This window comes from Propithecus coquereli, unplaced genomic scaffold (genome assembly GCF_000956105.1).
Source record: "Propithecus coquereli isolate 6110/MARCELLA unplaced genomic scaffold, Pcoq_1.0 Scaffold496, whole genome shotgun sequence".
NCBI classification, from domain to species: domain Eukaryota; kingdom Metazoa; phylum Chordata; class Mammalia; order Primates; family Indriidae; genus Propithecus; species Propithecus coquereli.
The window spans coordinates 1,483,004-1,509,031 of NW_012150796.1; the positions used below are offsets into that span (position 1 = coordinate 1,483,004).

At 37.4% G+C, this 26,028-nt stretch overlaps 1 protein-coding gene across 4 annotated transcripts in view; it reads right to left on the minus strand.

Annotated features, from left to right (window-relative positions):
• Nucleotides 1-419: 419 nt before the first annotated feature.
• The window catches only part of RNF170 (ring finger protein 170), a 34,134-nt gene continuing 8,525 nt past the window's right edge, over nucleotides 420-26,028 (minus strand). For 3 of the 4 annotated variants that reach the window (XM_012656006.1, XM_012656007.1, XM_012656008.1), the window contains exons 3-7: nucleotides 15,434-15,509; nucleotides 13,217-13,325; nucleotides 9,325-9,398; nucleotides 6,627-6,737; nucleotides 2,831-3,195 (exon numbers count right to left, since the gene is read on the minus strand). In XM_012656006.1, the coding sequence (XP_012511460.1) occupies nucleotides 2,926-3,195; nucleotides 6,627-6,737; nucleotides 9,325-9,398; nucleotides 13,217-13,325; nucleotides 15,434-15,509 (640 nt within the window). In that variant the 3' untranslated portion in view covers nucleotides 2,831-2,925. Of the gene's footprint in view, nucleotides 3,196-6,626; nucleotides 6,738-9,324; nucleotides 9,399-13,216; nucleotides 13,326-15,433; nucleotides 15,510-26,028 lie in introns of all 4 variants that reach the window. The other variant, XM_012656005.1, reaches the window with a different exon arrangement.

A 26,028-nucleotide genomic window follows, 5' to 3' on the forward strand; every position in this document is an offset into this window, starting at 1 on the left:
GAGGACGTTTGGTGTTTCAAAGAGCAGGGGGAGGAGGGGAAGGCGTATGCAAACGTGAGGGCACAGACTCAGAAAAGAAAATGTCCCTTAGCAAATACACAGTTTAAATATACACTCGAAAGAAATGGGGATGGGACGTCAACTAGAGGTCTAATCTCTAATTTAAATTCCGACCTTATTGTCCAGAATTAATATAGATTGCTCGGATTAAATAATTTTCCTTAAAAACAAAACACACTTCTTTTCTACTTTTTAAATTTAAAAATGTCTAAGCATAATTAATTAGAGAGGTGATGAGATATTGGATGTCCATTAGTGATAAAGAAAGCCACTACAACCATTATACTGAATGCTCTTTTAAGAGTTCTGAATTTTAAAGCAAAGAATATTAAAGAAACAGAAAAATAACACCTTTAAACATTTTTTAGATATGTTGCTTTTATTCAAAAGAATAAAATACTTGACAAGTTTCAATCACAAAATTTGAACTAAACTGCAGTCGTCTACAACTCTGTGAGGTAGGTATCTGCACAGCCACAAGGGATCAGTAAGATCCTTTCTTCCCTCGTTCCTCTCAAACACGGAGAATTATAGTGGTCAAAACCACTGTTCTCGTGGGCAATTAGAACGGTTTTCACCCGTCTTGTTCCCCACAGAGCTGCGCAAGTTATTATCTGCTCCTGGGGTTGGACCATCTGTTTTTGTGACAGTTACAATATTGTTTAAAAAAATGCAAATTGTTGCTTTGATTTATATGATCTAACTCTGAATCACAGAAGTATTACTATGATGTTTAAAACATTGATTCTACTTGCTTTAAGTATTCTCTCAGATTCCTTCTGCATTTGTCATCAGTGATCCGCAAAGGTGAAAACAAACATCTCTAAAATTCTCAGATGTCAGCCCACACCCTTTTCAATTTCATAACACTTCAGATCATACAGTGTTTTTGTACATTAAAAAAGTTGGTACAATATACCTCTTATATTAGGAAAGAAAATCTTAGCAGTAATTCCAAATATTACAATAAAATTATTGTAACCAAAAATGTCACACTTGGAACCAAACACATGCACAGAAAATAAAATCCTGTCAAGAAACGACATTGCTGTAGCCCCACACCAAATTTGTAACTGGTAGAAAATGCATTTCCAGTCTGGTATAAATGGTGGTGTAACAAAGTTCTGCTCCTTAGCTTTTCACGTTGGTGACTGCAGCTGAAATGCTTTTCTATGATGTATGCCACCCTATTAGACACTTGATTTATTAGTGTAGATTTAGGATTCATGAAGTCTTGATGTGTCATCTTTCTAGACCTTTCCTCCTAGGAGCGCCTAAGCTATCCTACTCCGATGAAGGAGTGACATACTCTGAAAGACTTCTAATGGACCCCTGGTTCTCTCTTCCTTCTCCTCGCCATAGTGACCTTCATGTTTATCTAAACATCCTATGCAGGAGTCCTACTAAGAGTTTAATACCAGTTCAATCACTTATTTGTTGTGTGACTTCAGGCAAAAACCTTTCATTAATAGCATGGCATGTCATCTGTGAAGAGGAAGGTGGAGCCCTGCCCTCCTCGCAGAATTGGTCTAAGGATAAAATGACAAATGTGCAAGAAACTGTGTTAAGTATGATGTGCTCTGTCCAAGCATTATTGTTTGTCCTGGGTCCAAACTGGAAAACACAAATTTATGTTTCATTCAGAATCTCACTAGTTGATGGCTAATCTGATTAATCTGGGGGCTGTGACAGATTTTTCTCCTTATATGCTCTTACACATAGCGAGGCTCACTAATGAACGGAGAACAGCAGTACCAGTGACTGCAGATGGCAGCGGTCACACCAACTCCTGGGCGTCACCTTACAGCCTGCAGTCCTGAATTCACTAACGAGCACGGCCGGCTGAAATGAGCAAGGATCTCCTAACACTTGTGGTGTTGATTCTTCTCTGACACGTTCATTCACTGCGTAGGACGTGATGCTGCCATCTCCAGAGAATATTACAAACGTTTCCTGACAACAGAAAACCAAATTTGTCCAACTGTTGCTAGAGCTAACCAGTAAATTCTTTTGTCAAATTTACAGTGTTCCTAGCCTTCCTAAACGCTTCGCTGCTTATAAATACGAAGACCCACTGTCCTCAGAAATGCATCACACTGCTGTGTGTGTGCAGTATCACACAGCTTCTTAAAAAATTTTCCCTTTATAAGTTACTTTGTATCTACTCCTACAAAAGGACCAAGCTCTTGTTTAAATGTTATAACTGCAAACATCAAGTATGCTGACTGGAGATAAATATTTTTCATCTTAATTTCTCTGATGATTAAAAAGTGTTCTGTAAACCAGAATATGAAATCAAATTATAAAGTTCAAGTTTCTTCTTTCAGTTGTAGCTGATAACAGAATTATACCAGAATGAAAGAGCAGGACTGCTCCAAATGCACAAAACTGAGCTAGCACTCAAAGAACACGGACCTTCCCCCAAATTGTATAAGATTTTATTGTAATAAAAATATTTAGATGCGTTTCATAGCTATATATTATCATACAGGTACCCACTGAGGAGGATAAATTGGATAAACAGTACATTTGACAATATCTTACTATACATCCAATTTAAGTAATTTTAGGGAAAAGAAAAGGATATAAAAGCATCCCTTTTTATGTAATTCCATATTTTTTCCAGACAACACAGAATCAAGATATAACTGTAGATCACTATAATTCTAAACATCAGAGCCTGTCACATGTAAAAGTTCCAGTTATATATTGCTAGGCATTTGTCAAATGATAATCAAATGCTTGTCATATAGGGGTTTTAAGCTTGTGAGATAATATTCAAATGCTTTATACTGCCATGGGTCCTTTTGTTTCATTTTATACATTAGCTCACGTATTCTAATCTAGTAAACTCATTTTTTTTTTTCATCTGGTTAGCCTTTGGGTTATTACTTCTCGATACATAATAGAGATGTAGATAAGCAACAAAAAGATAACAAAGAAATCATCTAGAAAGCCTAGAATTCCAAACAAGGCTTCAGGCACAAAATCTAGAGGTGATATAAGGTAGAAAAAAGCTCCCATTAAACAAAGTATTATCCGAATGCGGAACATCCAGAAAAGGCCCCCGACTGAAAACATTTCCCTGAATGCGTGCCTCAGTAAAGTGGGTAGATCCATAATTCTTTCCATAATCTGGCAGGGAGAAGAAACAAATATTATGATTTAGCATCATATGTCAGATCTCAAAATAATATAATTTTCTCACAACACGAAAATTCAGTTAAGATGAATTAAGGAATTTCACATATTGATTGAACACCATTTTTTTTTTTTTTTTTTAGAGACAAGGTCTCGCCTGCTGCCCAGGCTCGAGTACAGTGGCACAATCAGCTCACTGACACCTTAAACTCTGAGCTAAAGCGATCCTCCTAGCTCAGCCTCCCAAGTAGCTGGGACTACAGGCATGCACCACCACGCCCAGCCGATTTTTTTTATTTTTTTCGAGATGGGGACTCACTATGTTGCCCAGACTGGTCTCAAACTCCTGGCATCAAGCAATCCTCCAACCTTGGCCTCCAAAAGTGCTGGGATTACAGGCCTGAGCTACGGTGCCTGGCCTCATATTTTGTAATTATACATTTTATTTAAATACAGTTCTTTGAATACTAAGTTCTCATAAAATAGGTCTTATTACAGATAATTGAAAAGCAACTAAAGTGTCATTGAGCCTAAAATGTGGGTTATAGTAACACAAAACTCAAGTTATGTCTAGTTTGAGTTAGTGAAATATTAATAAACCAAAGAACCTGGTATACAGGATTAGAGTCTAAGGCATGAGCTCAAACTTTAAGGTCAAACAGATCTGGGTTTGAATTCAAAATCATTTATTAGCCAGGTGATCTTGGGAATAGTTGTTTACCTACTAGAGATAATTCAACAACTAATTGAGGATTTATGTGCAATAAGGATGATTAAGAACTAAAAGAGATAACTGTTTATAAAATGTACAAATTGCTAGATAATATGGAAATATTACACATTAAAGCCATGAACGTGGATGGCTTTGACAGTGTAAGAACAGCAGCGAAACTGATTCCGTCCAGTGAATCATTTCCTCTGGTCATTCCTCTGCCTGCAGTTCGATTATTTTTAACAATCTGTATAAAAATCATAAATCCGACTGCAGGTATGCATTTTATGTAACAAGTGCCAAATAAGTTGAGAGGGAGATGAAGACAAAAATACAAAGAATTGAGCAAGTGAGGAGAAAACAGTTTTAAAAACTCTGACAAAGAAAATTATTCTGTAACTGCTTTTGGAATACTTGTCACAAAGGATCTAGAATTACTTCCTATGTTAATATTCTATTCTCTATAGAAGAAACTAATATTTAAAGCAAAATAGCTTTAGGGCTTTCACAAAGTCTATGGTAAAGGACTTTAGATATTCTTCTAATGAACAGCCAGTATATCTTTTGAATACCTTTCTATCTTTTATCAGAGCTGTTTTGTTGACTTTTAACATGGCATCAATTATACAAAAACAATAATAATAAACAAGAAATATGAGATGGTTTACTCAGAAATGTTTGTATATTAAGCATGAACTTATTTCAACTTTGAAGGAGGTAGAATATCAAAGAGCTAAATGCATTTATTGTACCGTAATTTCATTACATACCAGGCTTTCTTACTCATTATATATCTGACATCTACAAAAAAAATAATAATTGAGCAGTGGGTATGCTTCACATTTTAAAATATAAATGAAAATATTAAAGTGATTTTTTTAAGTTCAGTGGTAGTTCCTGAATTGGAAACAGGTTGCATTTTCAAAGAATCATCCTATAGATGTCACTGGAAGATATGTTAAAAAGTAATAGCTGCCTCAAAAATAGCAGGAGAGGCTCTCAAATAATTATGGAGGACCACAGTGATTGCATTAAGCAAACACCTGAAAAATAGGTAAATCTACCCATTATCATTCATAGCAGTTGAAACTATTAATACATGCCCTTAAAGGTACATGATCTCACAGAATAAGGAAAAAAGGGAACACAAAAGCATGTGTTCATTTAATACTGAAGCATTTTAATAGCTTGATATTTTTGGCTGGAAGTAGTATTATCAAGTCTTATCTTAAGGCTAACTCATTAATTTATTCAGCGCCCATTAAGGGCCTGTATCCCAAGCACTAAATTTGGCATGGGACTATAGCAGTGAATAAAGAAACATGGCCCCAGGAAGCTTCCAGTTTACTGAGAGAAAGAGCATGACCAGGAGCTGAGCGCTGTGCGTGGCAAATGCCGGGAAGGACAGTCGTGGAGAACACAGCAGATGGTCAGGGAACGTCTTTCCGAGGAAGGTCCATTTGAGAGAGTTCTTGCCTAGCGGGGAGAAGGCAGCCGTGAGAAGGGCAGAGAGGCCCTGGGGCGGGCGGCAGGGCCCTGCGGTGGGTGGGGGAGGAGGCTGGGGTGGCGACAGTGCGGCGGTGGGGTTGGGGTGGTGCAGGAGCGGGTAGCGGGAGGGGAAGACCAGATCATGCAGGGCCTTACGAGGCATAGTAAGGAGTCAAAACATTATTCAAAAACATTGGAAGTTTTCAAACACAAGAGCGTCATGGTCTGATTTATGTTTTGAAAATATTACCCATGGTGCTGTGCAGAGAAAAAGGCAGAAGTGAGGAGGCCCCTGTCATTGTCCTGCGCAGAGATGACTGCATTTGAGAGAAGCAGACACAGCCAGGACATTTTTATGCAGTAAAAAATAACAGGACACCCAACAAAGAGAAAGAAAAGAAAGGGTACAATTTGGTTACAGATCAGACGAGGATGAGGGAGAGGAGGAAATTAAAACTGGGAAGAGAATAAACTGAGTCAAGGAGGGAATCAGCTCCGTGTCACACACGTTAAGTTCGAGAAGCCTCTGCTGAGAGCCAAGCTGGAATGCAAGCTGAGGCAGCCCCCAGGGAAGGTCCGGCTTCCCATATAAATTTATACTTTGTGTGTTCTAGGTTTTGAATTACTTATTCAGTTACACACACACTTCTAGAATCATCTGTTAGATTTTAAGAAAAACAGAATGAGTCAGTAACATATAACAGTTTTTAATTTATTAAATGCTTTGGGGCAGAGGGAGAAGAGGTCAACTACAGAATTAATGTATGCTTTAAAAATAGAATGCTTCTAAACAGCTAAGTTGACATATAAAAACATACCCCAAAACCTGAGTTATTTAAAGGAACATTTCAAACGGGGGCTGGGGTAAAGGAAATAGAGTAAAAGGGTTATAAACTGCCTAGAAGCTTTCAGTTGCAAGTTTTCATGTGTAAGTTTTCTCATAAGACAAATTGGTTTAGAATCACATAGAAGTCAATAATTTTCTGTTTCTCTCCAATTTTTCCTATTGCTCTTTTGCTAGTTTTTCTTTCTTCAAGACTTTTATAATGCTTTTTGTTTGTATTTTAACAAAGAAAACTGCAGTCCTTGGGAAAGCTGTTAACTCCGTGATTGGCAATGATGAAGGTAAAAACTTGACCCAGTACACAGGAGGTTTTGCACAATCACAGAATACTTGTTGGTAAGTCTCACTTTACAACTTTGTGCCTGCTATGATATTACTTACAGATCTGGGATGCCCCGAGAACCTTCGGTTGTAATCATTAATATCCTGACGCAATCGTACAGCATCCTGAGAATGATCGTCTTCATCAAATACCGTCAGGAGTAAAGTTACCTGTACATTACAGGAAAAACATTGTTTCAACTTCCTGCATCATTTTTTTTCATTTTGTGTCACTCAATAGAATGATAAAAGCATCTGAATTCATATTTTACTCATTTCTTTTAAAAAAGGCAACCTGGCAGCGGGGGCTGGGAGAGTAAGTTACTACTACCTTTTAATAAAATCCAATGCAGAATGTAATTTGAACTCCTATAAAATAAAATAGGCAAGATATCCAAACACTGGTTCTAATATTTTCCTGTCAACACTGGGGGTAAATTTAGTAGTTCTCTGGGCTGACAGATATTTGAAGAATGAACACATTCAGGAGCAAAGTGACATCAAACACATACCTATCACTTTGAGAAAGCCAAATTATGGATTCCTGTTTTGGTACGAAACTAATGATTCTTTATTCTCACTGGTATTTGAAAGATCTTTGAATGCTACCAACCATAATTTAGAGATTAAATTATTGCAAGGACCAGCTCTCAAATACCAATCCCTACTATGATTTAAAAAAAGAGTAATTTTTGATGCTGTTATATAACATAATACATTTAACCTTGCTTCCTCCACAGTTGTGGAAAAGAGTACATACAAATGTCCCAGGACCATACTGGGATAATCTGAAGGTGACAGACAGTACCTTGAAAAATAAACACATTTTAAAATATAAAACCCCTACAGAAAATGGTCACTGATGAGTTGTATGAGGAGATAAAAATGGGCAGGAGTAGTGACAGATTTAGTTTCAAGCCATCTAGCTGTTGTTTTTATCCTTCCTCTGTTCAGCTGTAAAACCAGGGCTTCCTACTGCTCAAATGCTTCCCAAACAGCTAACCAAAACAATGACTCAGTGGAGTAGGTGGTAGGAACAGCAGGTACAGCCATCTCTTCCTTCACAAATTTGTTAATAAAAATGCATTCTTTCAATAAACATTAATAGGAGCACCTACTACTGGCCAGGCAGTGTGCTAAGTGCAAGGTATACAAAAAAAAAAAAAAAAAGACATGACCCTGCTCCTGGGTGACCGTGACACCCAAAATAAAAGGAGAGGCAGACCTGGTCAACAGCCTGCTCTCTGGCACTGGGGTAGCTGATATAATGATGCTACGAGGGTAAGGACGTCTTCTGCCTGGGGTGGACAGAAAGTCGAAACTTGAGCTAAGCCTTGGTATGTGGGAGGGACTGTTTTGGGTGAGTGCGGACGCACTCGGGGGAGAAGTGGTGAGTGTGTTCCCGTCAGAGGCAGCAGCCTGTCCCTTCCTGTTTCCATCACCATTTCCTGGAGGAGCCCAGTGAAACAGGAGGTAGAACAGGTATCTGCCATCTGTCTTGTATCCAGGATGAATTACTCTACAGTGAGGGAGCCAGGAGCTATTAAGACAACCTTATTTCCAACTTACTAGCCTCTAGTCAAGTTATCAGTGGCACAAAGGATACCACCAGCTCATATACATATGCTCTGTGAAAAGCCATGGGTAGAGCCAAGAAGCGGGTAGAACTAATTCTTCAACACAAGACCTACTACCTGGTCTCAGTGTTGCTGGCTGGTGGCAAAAGATGGTAAGGGGCGGTATTGGCAAGTAAGCTTCAGTGTTGACTGCCTTGTGCCACACAGCGAATCAGGCAGACAGGCAACAGAAAAACGTCAGTTTTCCTCCTGATCATGTGATAAAAAGTCCAATGTGAAAGTGTCAGGATTTAGTTATGTAGAAGCAAGAAGAAAAGGACCTGGACTTCCCTCTCTGCAGCAAAACGAGGAGGCAGCAACGGGGGGAAGCAGAGAGCCAGAATAAGGTGAAGTGTGTGCACGTGTGTGCACGAACACATCCCCCGCAGTTATGGAGGAACTACCATATTTTTATTTTAAATGAAAAATAAGTATAAAGGAAATTATGAAAAACTGTGCGCAACTGATAGACTGTCCTATTCTGCCATATCAAAAAACTAAGATCTTTGGTTTCTCGGAATTGTTCAGTATTTTGTTTCATCCAGTTTGTCAAAGAAATTGAGAAAATTAGGCACATCTCATGTGTGCTGACGTTTTATAATAATCTTCAAATTTACATTTATAAAAACTTACTGCCTGCCTCCTGAGGTGGCTTCTATACTAACTATAAGGTCTGATCTGTTCTGGATAGTGCAGTGTGGCTGTCTCTAAAATAAATGAGACATTAAAAAAATTATTATGCATTATTTAAAGCTATCTGGATCCTCACTGAAAAAAGGCAGATTAAATATAAATAAAAAAGGAAACACAATTTTTTTTCAAAGGAAGTATAAGTAGGTGCTTGAGCCTGATTAGCTGGTTCAGTTAGTCCCTTGCTGGTATTGCAACAAAGACTTATTAGGATTTTGGGAAAGATTCACTTATCAGTTGTTTTTCACCGTGACTGTAGGATTTTCAAATAGAATATCCTTTTTTTGGTGATATCTTAATGACAGTTTTTAAAAAATAAGGAACACACAGAAACTTTGGACAAATGAAGTTCTCCTAAAAAGATGAAAGTTATTCAAATTTTAGATACAAAAACTATGAAAATTTACAAAATGAACTAATATAAATGATGCTTTCTAGATATAAAACATTACCGTTTGTCTACAGATTGGACAACTGATTGCCCCAAGCCATGAACCGTATCGCCAGTAAGCAATAATGCAGGCACCTAACGAAAAAAAACATTAATACTGATGTTTTAAAGTCCATATATCCTCAGAAAGTTTCAAATATTTGAAATATTTTAACAGTATCACTTTATTTAAAAATATTTTTACTTCATAACCAACTTTTCAGGTATATTCATATCTAGAAATAATTCCTGGCCATTAAAAAATATTTTTATTTAAACTACTAGTTAAGCTACAGACATTTTACACAATCAAAAGCAAGTATGTGTTAACTATCTTGCTGCTATGAGGCTTCACAGAAAATACTGCACTTCCCATGTAATATAATTAAACATCATTGTAGATATAACAGCCAACAAATCAGAGCATAAATTTTCTGTTCCAAATTTGATATGTATGTTACAAAAACACAACTTTTTAAGAGTTTAGAAAACCAATTCCTGAAGTATTAACTAACAGTAATTAAGTAGTATGAGCAAGGAATCAAAGGATACCGAGATTATATGCTCTCTACCCTAACAAAGTTTATAATCCATCTCAATAATTGAATCAACTCTTATACCAGATGGATTTGATTTTTCTGCTTGAAGATATTCATGAGCAGGAGAACACTAAGGATGGACAATGTGGCCTAAAGGAATGGTTTATGTCACCTCAGAAAATGGCAGGTGAGCTAAGTGCATGAGCACTGACTGGCAGGCTGGTAACAAATGGAGGAATGTTTCTGAATACTGCCTGGTGTTTAGGGGGCAGTTCGTTTTCTTCTCTGCAGGACACCTGTGTCTTCAGCCATCCAGGTCCCACTGTGAGTCTGAATTAAGTGTTAAGTCTCCCTCCCTCCAGGATGCTTTCTGTGTCCTTGCTCCTGCCTGACCAACCCAACCCAGCCCTCCTCTGTTCCTACACTTCCTCCTCCAGAGCGAGTGAGTATTCGTAATTCAGAACAAGCAAGGGCAATCCAACCGAAGAGACCAAGCTGACAAACTGAAATCAATTGTCAATACAAAGTATTCGTAGTTAATCTTGAACTGCGTAATATGAACTTGAAGGACAGAAGGAGTGCAGAGAAGGACACGTCAGAGAGTAACTTAGAGAGAAGACAGGATTTGAACTGAGCTTTGCCCGGCAGGTGAGACTGAGACAGGCAGAAGCACAGGAGGGAGGACGCCACGGGGGCAGCAGGGGCAGACGCTGGCAGAATTAAGTGGCGTGTGAGACGATGGTCACAGGCAGACACCCGCCAGTGACCGTCAGGAAAACTTGCTCACCAATTTAAAGATGAATTTAAAGCTAAACAATATCTGTCATCTTAATTCTCAGAGTGTTGTTTTAATTAGATCATGTTTATTAAGTACTTTCAGTAATCTAAGTTAGCATAGGAACTATATGCAAACAAAGCTTATCAATCTGTTAGTATTATTATTACCGTCTGAAATGAGGTCTTAGATTTATCTACCACTTTTTCACCCAAGAGCTCAATGTATTTTGACATATACTAAACTCATTTAATCTCACATTGTCTTTTCCACAAATTGGGGTATAGGTGTCCTTGTTTTGCAAATTATGTAACGGCCACTTGCCTGCACTGAAAAGCCATGGCCCAGCAGGTCCAGACACTCCAGTTCATGCACATCTGCTATTACACACCTGATGCTTTTCTGTTCCTCAACTTCCCCTCTCATAAAGAGATAGCCACCTAAATGGGCTCATGGAGGGATGACTCAGTAACTTTAATCTTGTCACAGACTCTCTGAATCTGTTTATTTGTAAAATGGGAATAAGACCTCACAAGACTGCTAGGGAATTAAAGAAAACAATATGGGTTACAAATGCAAATAAGGTGTTATCTGTTGTTGCTATTATTCTTAACTCACTCTAAGGAAACAGAGCTGTGGTCCTATATATAGGAACTAAGCTAAAGTGCTTTTGATATACATGGTATATACTTGATATACTTGAACTACCATTTAAAGAAACACATCTCTGTTTATTGAGAAGTTGAATACTTAGGTTTTCTTAACCTTTGAACCTGCAGACAGTAGTAAAGTGGCTAACAAGTAGAGCAGGGTATCAGAAGCCATCTACCCTATTACCTCAGACCCAGAGGTAAAACCAGAACACAGCGCAGTCATCTTTCAATTGAAAGGATTATCCACTAAGGGACATGCCTAAGCCTGGGGTGGCAGATGGGCTCATCTTGGCCAACAAACCTCCCTGACTCCAGCCTGCCTGGGCTGCTGTGTTAGAGGATGACCGAGGCCACAGTCAGACTCAGAAGAGTGTCAGATTGATTAGGTTTGAGAGGAGAAAGGTATCTGCCTTCTCTTATGGCCATTTAATGTCCCCTACCTGATCCTTCATTATTTTGCTGCAGATCAGCATTTCCAATAGAAAATTAAAAGACTAAAACTGAAATAAGTATTTTACAGTTTGTTAGCTACTCAGTCAGAAACCTTAGGGAAGAGATTGAATTTAATGGATGAAGCAAGAATGGGACCGGATTACTAACCGAGCGCAAGGCACAGCAAACCCTGCACTGCACGGTATGGGTCTTGGAAATCATAACACTGCGTCTGTTCACTCCATGTGATGGAGCTGGACAAAAGGGAGAAAGCAATTTATAGGATCACTGTATGCTACATTTTAAATTAGTCTTTATATAAACATTTGGTATATTTTGAAAGCAATAAAACCCTATCTTGAACACAGCTATTCAAACGAAAAGAAACCTAATTAAAAAAAAAAATAGGTCTAAGCTGGGCACAGTGGCTGTGCCTGTAGTCCCAGCTACTTGGGAGGCTGAGGCAGAAGGCTCACTTGAGGCCAGGAGTTCAAGGCTGATAGTGCGCTATGACTGCCTGTGAACAGCCCCTGTACTCCAGTGTGGGCAACATGGCGAGACCCCCTCTCAGAAAAAAAAAAAAAAAATCCAACAGGCATAGTCACTGGACAATGTAAGTACTAAGTAGCTCTCAGAGTGTTCACCACCAATTATGTAGCAGAATTGAACACAGGGCTTGAAGACAGACCTAGGTTTAAAAACCTGGCTCTGTCACTTAGCAGCTGGGTTACCCTTTGTAAAATTTCTTAATGTCTCTGAGCCTCAGCGTCCTCATTTATAGGGTTAGACAAGATGAAGTATGTTAAGTGTCCAGCACATCGTAGGCATGTAATAACTGACACTCCCCCTCTCTGATCTTATATGGCCATAATAAGCAATAACGGTGTGATATCTCATTATTCTCTATGAAATCTTTCTGGAGGGTCAGGAAAAATGATGAGTGGTGGAAAGCACCTCTAACTGAGTAAGTATGGAATCAATATTCCCTTCTTATTCTACTACATGTTCTGTGTTTCTCATTTTCCTTTCCAACCCTCTTGAGGTCACAAAGAAAGAGACAGAGAGTGAGACCTTTTATACTAACTCAGAGAACAAAGAGGTGGAGGAGCTAAGGGCTGGTCTTGGCAAAGTACGAGAAGAACCTTCCTGCCCGGGGAAGGATGAATAAATAAATGTGAACCAAAAGAGCGAACAAGGAGGGATTTGGTGAATCCCCCATGCTGCTGATGTACTTGAATTACTATTCAAAGAAACACATTTCTATTTACTGAGAAACAGATTCGTTTTTTCAACCTTTGAACCCACAGATGCTAAGTAATAAATATAAAATAAATAAGTATATTATTTAGATGCTAAATACACTTTGTTGACAAGTAGAGCAGGGTATCAGAAGCAATCTACCTTACTCACAAAATACAAAATGTGACAGAGAAAATCAGGAATGCAGATTATGTACGTATAGATAGGTATTGACCTAAACAGTCACTTTTACCAAGTCTAGCGTTGTTTGCTCACCACAAAAAAGGTGTCCACAGTTTGTTTCAACAGGGAAGGAGGCTTGATGTAAACAGATTGGACAGTACATGTCAGTGTAGAACTGCTGTCGAGCAGCAACGGGTGCATCCTGGTGAGAAAATGCGTGCGCATATTTACATGTGACACACGAGTTCTCAGCAATATCTTATGTTAAATAATGCATTTAAGAATACAGTCAATAGTGTATAATCCTCGTCAAATTTGAGATGGGTAATATCACAGGTCTTATAATTTTGATAAAGTTAGAAGGCTGTACTGTTGTTTTATTTAAGCTGCATGACTTCTACCTTCCTTCCTGAAAACAATTTAAAGATAAAGGCCCAGATTGACTCAGGAGTTCCTCTTTTCCTCTCTTGGAATGAGTAAGTTATTCTGTGTAACGCAAGACTGAGCTAATGCATACACTAAGAATAAGATAGCAAACTATTTTCTAAGTGGCTTATTTTCATTTATAACAGCTTTTTTCATTTTAACACTTGTCCTCTTGCCAAGTGTTGCATGTATGCTGTACCTCACAAGAGATCAGAATTAAACTTTCAGAGAAGAATGTTTGGTCATTTTGGGAGCAGAAAAATTTAAGACCACTGGTAATTTCAACTTAATTTTCCACATGGTCATATAAGTAAATATCCACGTGTTTCTCAGTTACATCAGTGTTGTGATTGAATAGGAATGTTAGGTAGAATTACCAGTATGAGAAGCATCCAGATATCAAAGACCCCACTAGAATGTAAGTACCATGAGGGCAAAGAATTTATCTGTAGGACTTGTAGTACCTCAAAACCTAGAAAAGTGTCTAGCACCAGTACATAATGTGTATCTTTTTAAATACTTACTTATCAAAAACTATTTTGATAGCACCCAGCACACATCTTATAAAGTAGCTAGTATTAAACACATCTAATTAAAGGAAAAAGTATCAAATTCGCTAAATATGAACTGTTCTTAATTCAATCAGATTTTTGCCACCCAAAAAACCATAATTAAAATTTCACATTTCCTAAAACAGTCCTAAATTATCAGAATATTCTGTAATTCAAGGTCATAATAGTCATTTATGTCACTTTTAATCATACAAAAAATGTACAGCACCTAATGTTCCCCTCTCCATCTTTTCTCATTTTTTTTAGAAATTGACAAAAATCCAATAAACAGTGATGTCCATGATGGCCAATAGAACTTTCTGCAATAATGGAAATCTTTATCAGCACTGTCCAATACAGTAGCCATGAGCCACATGTGGCCATTGTGTACTTGAAATGTGGCCAGTGTGACTAAAGTACTGAATTTCAAATTGTATTTAATTTTAACTGATTTAAACAGCCACATGTGGCTAGTGGCTGCCGTACTGGACAGCACAGACTTGCTAGATCGTTAGCCTTGTTCTAACTGTGAGAGCTCTAGGCCATGCCTGAGGAAGGTGTGAGGCAGACGAATGGGACAGTGCTGCAGAGAAATCCGGAAGATTCCCCTCAGTCTGGGACTCCTACATAGCTGAACCTATTCATATAGTTGCTAGTGTGAGAATTTAAGCAAATCTTAATGATCTAATATGTTAATAGGAATAATAATAGTTGCTTTACTTATCATGTTTGAAGATTAAATAAGATAGTTGTGAAAGCACAGTGTAAATTATAAAACACTATCCTAACATGAATTATTGATAATAATTCTGGAACTGAGTACGACCAATATGCTTAAATTATTCTTGCATCAATGAATTTAAATTCCATGAAGGTAGGAATTTTTATCTGTATAGTTCACAATTGAACTCCCAATGCCTAGAAAATGTCTGGCATGTGGTAGAATTTCAAAAAATATTTGGTGAATGGATAAATTTTAAAACTCTTATTGGAACTAAAGTTTGATCAGGTAGGAAAGCAACAAATAATAGTTTTGACACTACATCTCGTTAAGGCCAATTAGACAGTGATTACTGCTGCACTAATAAATTATAGGAAAACTGCTATCTTTTAAGTCAAATTAATAATAATCAAAATATGAAAACATCTAGATTAATACTAGGCAATTTGCCTAATCTAAAAATATACAATCTATAGAATAATATAAGGTAATTTAAAGCAGGAAAGAAGCCTAGTTCCAAAAAGTAATTTATTAATGTTTCCTCATAATTTCATATGCGAAGGGAGTTATAACATCTACTCCTTACATAAATGCATATTCATATAATAGTACCTGCTCAGTTTGAAGTTGTTCTCGAAGCACCCTTACTAGCTCTTGGTTTTCCGGGTGAATATTTTGATGTACGTTTCTGTTGAACAGAATATAATAAACTTTGAATAAAAAATATTGTCAGATGAATCCATTTTCTTTATGGGTCTAACTTTTAACTTAGAACTACTGTTAACTTAATAAATGTAAGTGATGGCATATAACTGCCCTTCAATTCCAGGGCTGTACATTCCAGGCTATCTTGTGGCAAGTTCTTCCGAGATCACGGATCATTAGCTGATTCCAGGTTAAAATGGCGAATGATAGAATCCAGAGGCCTCGTACCTAGGGAGTTGTTGTCATTACTTACAAATAATACAAGAGCAATTAACACAGTTTTTTGTGTGGAATTCCTTCAAAATAAGCAGTTACATAGTTTTACATATTATTATGCATTTGAATACTTTTCCACATTTAATTAGGTCTTTTTCCTAACTTTTCAGGTATGAGGGGACAAGAACAGAACAGAAACTAAAATTACACAATGTAGAAAAGCCAAAACTTAATGTACTACTAATGACATTAACAATTAAAATGGAGAATCAAAGGCAAGAAGTTAGTGGCTGATATAATCAGATGGGCTACGACATGAGAGTATTGAAAAGTAGATGGTCAGGTTGGCAGCGTGGGGGTGAAGATTTATATTTAAATCACAGCTTAATTTCATCTGGCTATAGATGTTTTTTCTAAATTTAAATGTCCTGAACAACAATATTTTGAGTCTGCACAGTCTCAGAGTTACTCTATAGAAGAACCTTTAACCTCTGGGTAAGCCAATATTCAACTCTAATATCCTAATGGGATAGGAAAAAGTAAATCCATCCTATGATAATTCAATTTTTAGTAAAAAATGCAAATTTTAGAAAAGGAAACTGACAAAATATAACCATTAGTTCAGAGAAGACATAAAAGCAATTTGAAGTCAGATATCTAAATAGAAACTCAACATAAATGTAATAAAACTACTTGAACTCTGTTTAAACCCCTTAAACTTTGATGGATTCTTTATTTTAGAGTAAGTTACATTCTTATGACTAAATAGATGATCTATGACATAAAGCTACCTCTATATGAAAGCAATCTGTCAAGAAGCAATCGATCTAGCACAGGAACCATCTCATTTAAATACCAGTGAAGAACTAGCTCAATGGCATCTCTCTGTCCTTTGAGAATAGAAAACCATTTTCTTTTCATTGGAAAAAAATAAGGATGACATTTCAGAGTACAGATAACGAATCATGTGACTGGAAGGTTCCTTGGCTGTCTTCTATAAAAGATGTAGGCATTTTAAAATCTGATAATAGGCCAGGCGCGGTGGCTCACGCCTGTAATCCTAGCTCTCTGGGAGGCCGAGGTGGGCGGATTGTTTGAGCTCAGGAGTTTGAGACCAGCCTGAGCAAGAGCGAGACCCCGTCTCTACTAAAATTAGAAAGAAATTAATTGGACAACTAAAAATATATAGAAAAAATTAGCCGGGCGTGGTGGCGCATACCTGTAGTCCCAGCTACTCGGGAGGCTGAGGCAGGAGGATTGCTTGAGCCCAGGAGTTTGAGGTTGCTGTGAGCTAGGATGACACCACGGCACTCTAGCCTGGGCAACACAGTGAGACTCTGTCTCGAAAAAAAAAAAAAATCTGATAATAGAGGCCAGGCATGGTGGCTCACACCTGCAATTCCAGCACTCTGGGAGGCCAAGGTGGGAGGATCATTTGAGGTCAGGAGTTCAAGACCAGCCTGAGCAAGAGTGAGACCCAATCTCTACCAAAAAGAGGAAAAAATAGCTGGGCATGGTGGTGCATGCCTGTAGTCCCAGCTTCTCAGGAGGTTGAGGCAGGAGGATCGCTTGAGCCCAGGAGCTGGAGGTTGCAGTGAGCTATGATGATGCCACTGCACTCTAGCCTGGGCAACAGAGTGAGACCTTGTCTTAAATGAATGAATAAATGAATAAATAAATAAGTAGCTTAAGAAGGAAAAACAAATAAAAATATTATAAAAAATTAATTATAGCTACAAAACACTGTGGAAATGGAAAGACATCCTGTGTTCATAGGTTAGAAGGCTTAACATTGTTAAGATAAAAATACTACCCAAAGTGATCTACCTACAGATTCAGTGCAATCCCTATCAAAATCTCAATGGCATTCTTTATAGAAATAGAAAAACTCACCCTAAAATGCATATGGAATCTTAAAAGGAAGCCCAAATAGCCAAAACGATCTTGAAAAAGAAGAAAATAAAAGGACACACATTTCCTGACTCAAAAACTTACTACAAAGCTACAGTAATCAAAACAGGGTAGTAGTGTCATAAGGACATATAAATCAATGGAATAGAACATAGAGCTCACAAATAAACTCTCACATATATGGCTGCTATAGACCGAATGCTTGTGTCCCTTACCCCTTGCCAAAATTTACATACTGAAACCCTAATCCCCAATGTGACAGTATTTGGAGATGGGGGTAATTTTAGGGGTAATTAGGTCATGAAGGCGGTGCCTGAATGATGGGATTAGTGCCCTTATAAGAAGACACAGGCGAGAGCTTGCTTCCTGTCTCTACTCCGCCATGTGAAGCTACAACAGGAAAAACAGCCATCTGCAAACCAGGAAGTGGACTCTTGCCAGACAGCACCTGACAACACCTTGATCTTGGACTTCCCAGCCTCTGGAACTGTGAGAAAGCAATGTTTGTTGTTTAAGTCATCCAGTCTATGGTTATTTAACAACCCAAACTGACTGAAACAATGGTCAATTGATTTTTGACAAGAGTAACAAGACTATTCAATGGGGAAAGTACAGTCTTCCAGTAAATGGTGCCAGGAAGACTGAATATCCACATGCAAAATCGACCCTTAGCTCACAACATATATGAAAATTAAATGAAAATGCATCAAAGAATTAAACTTAAGAGTTAAAACTACTATGGAAATCAGTATGGAGATTTCTCAAAGAACTAAAAGTAGATACTACCATTCAATCCTGCAATCCCACTATGGGTATCTACCCAAAGGAAAATAAATCATTATATAAAAAAGACATCTGCACTTACAAGTTTATTGCAGCACAGTTCACAATTGTAAAGTTATGGAATCAACCTAAGTGCAGATCAACTCATGAGTTGATAAAGAAAATGTGATATATGTATTATGGAATACTACTCAGCCATAAAAAAGAATGAAATGATGTCTTTTGGAGCAACTTGGATGGAACTAGAGGCCATTATCCTAAGTGAAGCAATTCAGTGTCAGAAAACCAAATACCACATGTTATCACTTACAAGGGGGAGCTAGGCTATGGCTATGTATAGTCACACAGAGTGGTATAATGAGCACTGCGGACTCTGAAAGTGGGAGGCTGGGAGATGAGGGATGGAAAATTACCTATTGGGTAAAATGTACACTATTCATGTTCTGTTCATGGAACAATAGAGCCTGGATGACAGCATACTGTCGAGACCTACTGCTCAGAAAAAAAGATTTCTTTCACTGACAATGCATCTGATCACCCAAGAGCTCTGATGGAGATGTATAAGGAAATTAATGTTGTTTTCATGCCTGCTAACACAACATCCATTCCATATCCCATGGATCAAGCAGTAATTTTGACTTTCAAGTCTTATTATTTAAGAAATACATTTTGTAAGGCTATAGCTACCATAGAGAGTGAGTCCGCTGAAGGATCTGGGCAAAGTCAGCTTAAAACCTTCTGGAAAGGATTCACCATTATAGATGCCATTAAGAATATTCATGACTCATCAAAGGAGGTCAAAATACTAACATTCCAAACATCAGTTTGGAAAAAGTTGATTCCATCCCTCATGGATGACTTTGAGGGGTTCATGACTTTAGCGGAGGAAGTAACTGCAGATGTGATGGAAGCAAGAGAACTAGAACTTCTAGAATTAGAAGTGGAGACTGAAGATGTGAGTGGCTGTAATCTCATGATCAAACTTGAATGAATGAGGAGCTGCTGCTTATGAACGAACAAAGAAAGAGGTTTCTGAGATGGAATCTGCTCCTGGTGAAGACGCTGTGAACATTGTTGAAATGACAACAAAGGATTTAGAATGTTACATAAACTTAGTTGATAAAACAGTAGCAGGATTTGAAAGGATGTACTCCAATTTTGAAAGAAGTCCTACAATGGATAAAATGCTATCAAACAGCATCACATGCTACAGAGAAATCTTTCATGAATGGAATAGTCAACAGATGCAGCAAACTTCACTGTTTTCTTAAGAAATTGCCACAGCCACCCCACCCTTCAGCAACCACCACCCTGATCAGTCAGCAGCCATCGACATCAAGACAAGACCCTCCACTGGCAAAAAGATTATGACTGGCTGAAGGCTCAGATGATTGTTACCATTTTTAGCAATTAAGGTATACACATTTTTTAGACATAATGCTATTGCACACTTAATATAGTGCAAACATAATTTTATATGTACTGGGAAACTCAAAATTTGTGTGACTCACTCTATTGCTATATTTGTTTTATTGAGGTTGTCTGGAACTGAACCCTCAATGTCTCTGAAGTATGCCTGTATCTGATAATAACACCAGAATATATAAAAAACTCATATAACTCAAACACAAAATAGAAAACCACCTAATTCAAAAATAAGCAAAGACTTGGATAGACATTTCTCCATAAAAGACAAATGGTCAGTAGTCACGAAATGATGTTCAACATCATTACTCATTAAGGAATCAGAAATCAAAACCACAATGAGATACTACTTTCATACCTCTGAGGATGGTAATTATTTAAAAAAATAAAAAGAAAATAACAAGTTTTGGCGAGGATATACAGAAACTGGAGCCTTGCTAGCAAGAGTGTAAAACAGGGCAGCTGCTGTGAAAATCAGTTTGCAGGTTCCTCAAAAGTCAAACATAGAATCACCATATGGCCCTGAAATGCCGGCTGAAAACGGGACTCAAGCAGATACTTGCACACCAGCATTCACAGCACTGTCACTCACAATGGCCAGAAGATGGGAATGACCCAAATGGCCACCAACAGATGAACGGATAAACAAAGTGTGGTATATACATGCAATATTATTTAGTCATAAAAAGGAAGGAAATTCTAATACGTGCTACAGTATAAATGAACTTTGAAAACATTATGTTAAGTGAAATAAGCCAGACACAAAAGGATACATATTGTAGGAATCTACTTTACGAGGTACCAAAAATAGGCTAATTCATTGGGACACAAAGGAGAACAGAGGTTCCCAGGGGCTGGTGGAGGAGGAACAGGGAGTTATTTATTTGAAAAGGTGTAGCGTTTCTGTTTGGGGTGATGAGAAAGTGCTGGAAGTAGATAGTGATGATGGTTACACAACAATGTGAATACACTTATGCCACTTAAAAATGGCTAAAAGGATAAATTTTACGTTATGTACATTTTACCACAATACAAAAAGTGAATTATAATGACTAAAAGACATTACGAAAAAGAGACTTGTTTGAATTTTAAACTATACAAGCTACCCGCCTCTGACCCATCACTGACTGACTCCCTCAGTTGAAGTCAGTGTTCTGACTGCCAATTATAGCTGAGTCTACAGAGCTGGGCAGAAACTTAAACTGACTCCCGCCCAGTCACAGGACAGACTCAAGATGACGTCCAGGAAACGGGAACACCTTATGTAATTTGAAAAAGTATTTCTTAGGTTGAGCCAAAATCTCATTATTTATCTCTACCAACTAGCCCTGGTTCTTCCATGAAGCCGCACAGAATAAATCTATTTCTTTAACAAAACGAGCTCTCATCACATTCAAAGATAGCTTTTATGTCCAACGGTCCCTTTCCCCACACCAGACATCCCCTGGGCCTTCCAGCATTTTATATGATTTTTTCTGTAGCTTTCCTCATTTTGACAATCTCTCCTGAATGTTTTCCTGTTTAAAATGCTTGTCCCAAACTGAATATAATCCAGATGTGGCCTTTAGCTGGTTATTTTTATCAATGCAGCCCATACCATTACAGTTTTGGCGTCTGCAACATACAATTGCCTTACTAAATGGAAACTTTTTAGTTTGGGCTTCGTATCATTCCAGTCTGTGGGAAAAAAGCTTTTATTATACAAGTATCAATAATAAATATTCATAGTAGAGAAATCAGAAAATAACAGAAAAAATATTTAAAAATAAAATTTATCTTAGAATTTTAGCTGTAATAGGCTACTTTAGTCATGGTTTTGTGATCTGTTTTTCTTCTGTTTTTCTTTCTCTTTTTAAAATTCATCCTCACTGAAACTTTGTACCCTTTAACTAACATCTTCCCAGCCCCTGGCAACCACCATTCCACTCCGTGCTTCTATGAGTTCAACTTTTTTAGATTTCACGTATAAATGGGATTATGTAGTATTTGTCTTCTTGTGCCTGGCTTATTTCAGTTAGTACAATGTCCTCCAGGTTTGTCCGTGTTGTTGCAAATGGCAGAACTTCCTGTTTAAGGCTGAATGGTATTCCATTCTATATAATACCCACGCCACATTTTCATTATCTATTTATCCACCGATAGACACTTGATTTGATTCCACATTTTAGTTATTGTAAATAATGCTGAAATGACATGGCAGTGCAGATATCTTTTTGACATACTGATTTAATTTCCTTTTGATATATACCCAGAAGTGCAATTGCTGGATCATACAGCTAGTTCTATTTTTAACTTTTTGAGGAGCTTCCACACTGTTTTCCACAGTGACTGGGCCATTTGACACTCCCACCAACAGTGTACCAGGGTTCCTTTTGCTCCACATCCTTGCCAACACAGATCTTTTGACTTATCTTTCATCTTTTTTCCCCATCTTTTTGATAACAGCCATTCTAACAGATATGACATAGTATCCTTGTGGTTTTAATTTGCATTTCCCTGGTGATTAGTGACGTTGAACATTTTTTCTTATACCTATTGTTGGCCGTTTGTAATTCTTCTTTTGAGAAATGTCTATTCAGGTCCTTTGCACATTTTTTAATTCAGTTATTTGTTTTTATGCTATTTTTTAATCAAGTTTGAGTTCCTTACATATTTTGGGTATTAATGCCTTACCAGTTGTATGGCTTACAAATACCTTTCTCCCAGTCTCTAGGTTGTCTGTTCACTCTATTGATTGTTCCCTGTGCTGTGCAGAAGCTTTTTGGTTTGATGCGATCCAATTTATCTATTTTTGATTTTGTTACCTATGCTTTTGGGGTCATAGTAAAAAAAAAAAAAATCACTGCTCAGACAATGTTAAGAAACTTATTCCCTGTGTTTTCTTCTACAAGTTTCAAGTCTTATGTTTTAGTGTTTAATCCATTTTGAGTTGATTTTTGTAACTGGTGTGAGATAAGGAACCAATTTCCTTCTTCTGCATATAGATGTCCAGTTTTCCCAATATCCTTCATCAAAGAAACTATTCTTTTCCCATTGTGTGGTCTTGGCACCTTTTTCAAAGAACAATTGACCATAAATGCATGGATTTACTTCTGGGCTCTCTATTCTGTTCCATTGGTCTATAATATCCGTTTTTAATACCATTACCTCACTATTTTGATAAATGTAGCTTTGTATCATATTTTGAAGTCAGGTAATACGATGCCTCCAGTTTTGTTCTTTTTAAGCAAGATTGCTTTGGCTATTTGGGTGCTTCTGTGGGCCTGTATACATCTTAGGGTTGTTTTCCTATTCCTGTGAAAAATGTCACTGGAACTTTGACAAGGATTGCATTGAACCTATAGATCGCTTTGGGTAAGTATGGACATTTTAACAACAATAATTCTTCCAATCCATGAACACAGGGTATCTTTCCATTTATTTATGTCTTCTTCAACTTCTTTCATTAATGGTTTATAACTTTCAGTATACAGACCTTTCTCCTCCTCAGTTAACTTTATTCCTAAGGGTTTTTTTTACACTTTTGTAAATGGGATTGTTTTCTTGACTTTCTTTTCAGATAGTTCATTGTTAGTGTATACAAACACTACTGATTTTTGTATATTGACTTTGTATCCTGCAACTTTTCTGAGTTCATATATTAGTTCTAGAAGTTTTTTGATAGAGTTTTTAGACTTTTCTATATATAAGATCAAATCATCTATAGAGACAATTTTACTTCTTCCTTTCCAATTTGGATACTTTTTATTTCTTTTTCTTGCCTAATTATTGTGACAAGAACATCTAGTACTATGTTGAATAGAAGTGGTGAAAGTAGGCATCCTGTCTTGTTCCTGATCTTAGAGGAAAAGCTTTCAGCTTTTCATTGTTGAGTATGATGTTAGCTGTGGTCTTGACATATGTGGCCTTTACTATGTTGAGGTACATTCCTTCTGAGAGTTTTTATCATGAAAGCATGTTGAATTTTGTCAAATACTTTTTCTACAATTATTGAGATGATCATATGATTTTTGTTCTCCATTTTGTTAATATGGTGTATCACGTTTATTGATTTGCGTATGTTTAACCATTCTTGCACCCCACGATAAATACCACTTGGTTACGGTATATGACCCTTTTAATGACTAGTCTTATGTTGAGAATTTTTATATCTATGTTTATCAGGGATATTGGCTTATAACTTTCTTTTCTTGTAGCATCTCTATCTGGCTTTGGTATCATGGTTATGCTGGCCTCAGAGAATAAGCTAAGAATTGTTCCCTCTTCAAGTTTTTGGAAAAGTTTGAGAAGAACTGGTGTTAGTTTTTCTTTCAATGGTAGAACTACATAATTTCCTTCCTTTTTAAGGCTTAATATCATTCCGTTGTGCATATATCCATTCATCTGTGGATGGACACTTGGGTTGCTTTCACTTTTTAGTGCTAATGTGAATAATCCTGCTATAAACATGGATAGACTAATATGTCTTCAAGTCTCTGCTTTCAGTTCTTTTGGGTATATAGCCAGAAGAAGAACTGCTGGACCATATGGTTATTCTACTTTCAACTTTTTAAGGAACTGCTATATTGTTTTGCACAGGTGCAGCACCATTTTACCTTCCCACCAACAGGGTACAGGGTTTCAATTTCTCCACATCCTCACCAACACTTGTTATTTGGTGTTTTTTTGACAGTAGCCATCCTAATGGGTGTGCGGTGGTATCTCATTGTGGTTTTAATTTTGCATTTCCCTAATGATTAGCAATGTTAAACATCTTTTCATGTGCTAGTAAGCACATTTGTATATCTTCTCTGGAGAAATTTTTATTCACATCATTTGCCCACTTACTAGTTGGGCTGTCATTTCATTATTGAGTCATGAGTTTTTTATATATACTACCTACAAATGTCTTATAAGATACATGATTTGCAAATATTTTCTTCTATTCACAGGTTGTCTTTTCACTTTCATGATGATGTTCTTTGAAGCATAAACAGTTATTGATTTTAATTAAGCTTGTTTACTTTTTCTTTTGTTGCTCATGCTTTTGGTATCACATCTAAGATCCTTTCCCAAATCCAAGGTCATGATATCTTACTCCTATGTGTTCTTCTAAAAGTATTATAGTTGTGGTTCTTATATTTAGACCTTTGACCCGTTCTGAGCTACTGTGGGGTGCTATGGGTCAACTTCCTTCTTTTGCACACGGCTACCCACTTGTCCCAGCACCATGTGTTGAAATCTTTTTCCACTGAGTGGTTTTGGCACACGGGTCAAAGGTCAGTTGACTGTAGATATGTGGCTTGACCACTTCTGAATCTTGATTCTGTTTTACCAACACATTAGCTATCTATCTCAACTGACAATTTAATAAGCATGCTTCTTATGTCTTCTTCATCCAGGTTGCTGTTAAAATTGAATAGACCAGTCCCAACAACAGAGCCCTACAGCAATATACAGTGTCCTCCTTTTTGGTTTATATTAAAACCTTAGTCAGGACTCCTAAGAACAACCTGCCAACCAGTTATGAACTCCCTTAAGTCTGCTATCATCTAGTCGTCATTCCCCCCATTATATCCACAAGTGTGTCACCAGTGTCACTCTGGATTATCACTCTGTAAAATGCCCTATTGGAATTAAGACAATGTTACGATAATAAGAGACTATCAAGCCGGGCATAGGTGACTCACGCCTGTAATCCCACACTTTGGGAGGCTGAGAAGGGAGGATTGCATGAGGCCAGGAGTTTGAGACCAGTCTGGGCAACACAGTGAAACCCCATCTCTACAAAAAATTAAAAAAAAATAGTTGGGCATGGTGGCACATGCCTATAGTCCCAACTCTTCAGGAGGCTAAGATAGGAGGATCGCTTCAGCCCAAGGCTACTGTGAGCTACGGTCAGGCCACTGCACACCAGCCTGGGTGTCTCAAAAAAAAAAAAAAAGAAAGAAAAAAAACAGACTATCAATGCAGAGGTAAAAGAGTAAATTAATCACCATTTTTTTAACTGTCCACATTTTGTTTAATAATCCTTTCTACAATTTTTACAAGAAAACATACTGATTTGCAATTTTTAGAATTAACCTTTTTTCAATTTTGTACTTTTTCATTTGTTTTCAATGATACATATAAAATTTTATTTATCTTCATGTGTTAACTCTTAAATTTCTACTTTATTACCTAGTCCC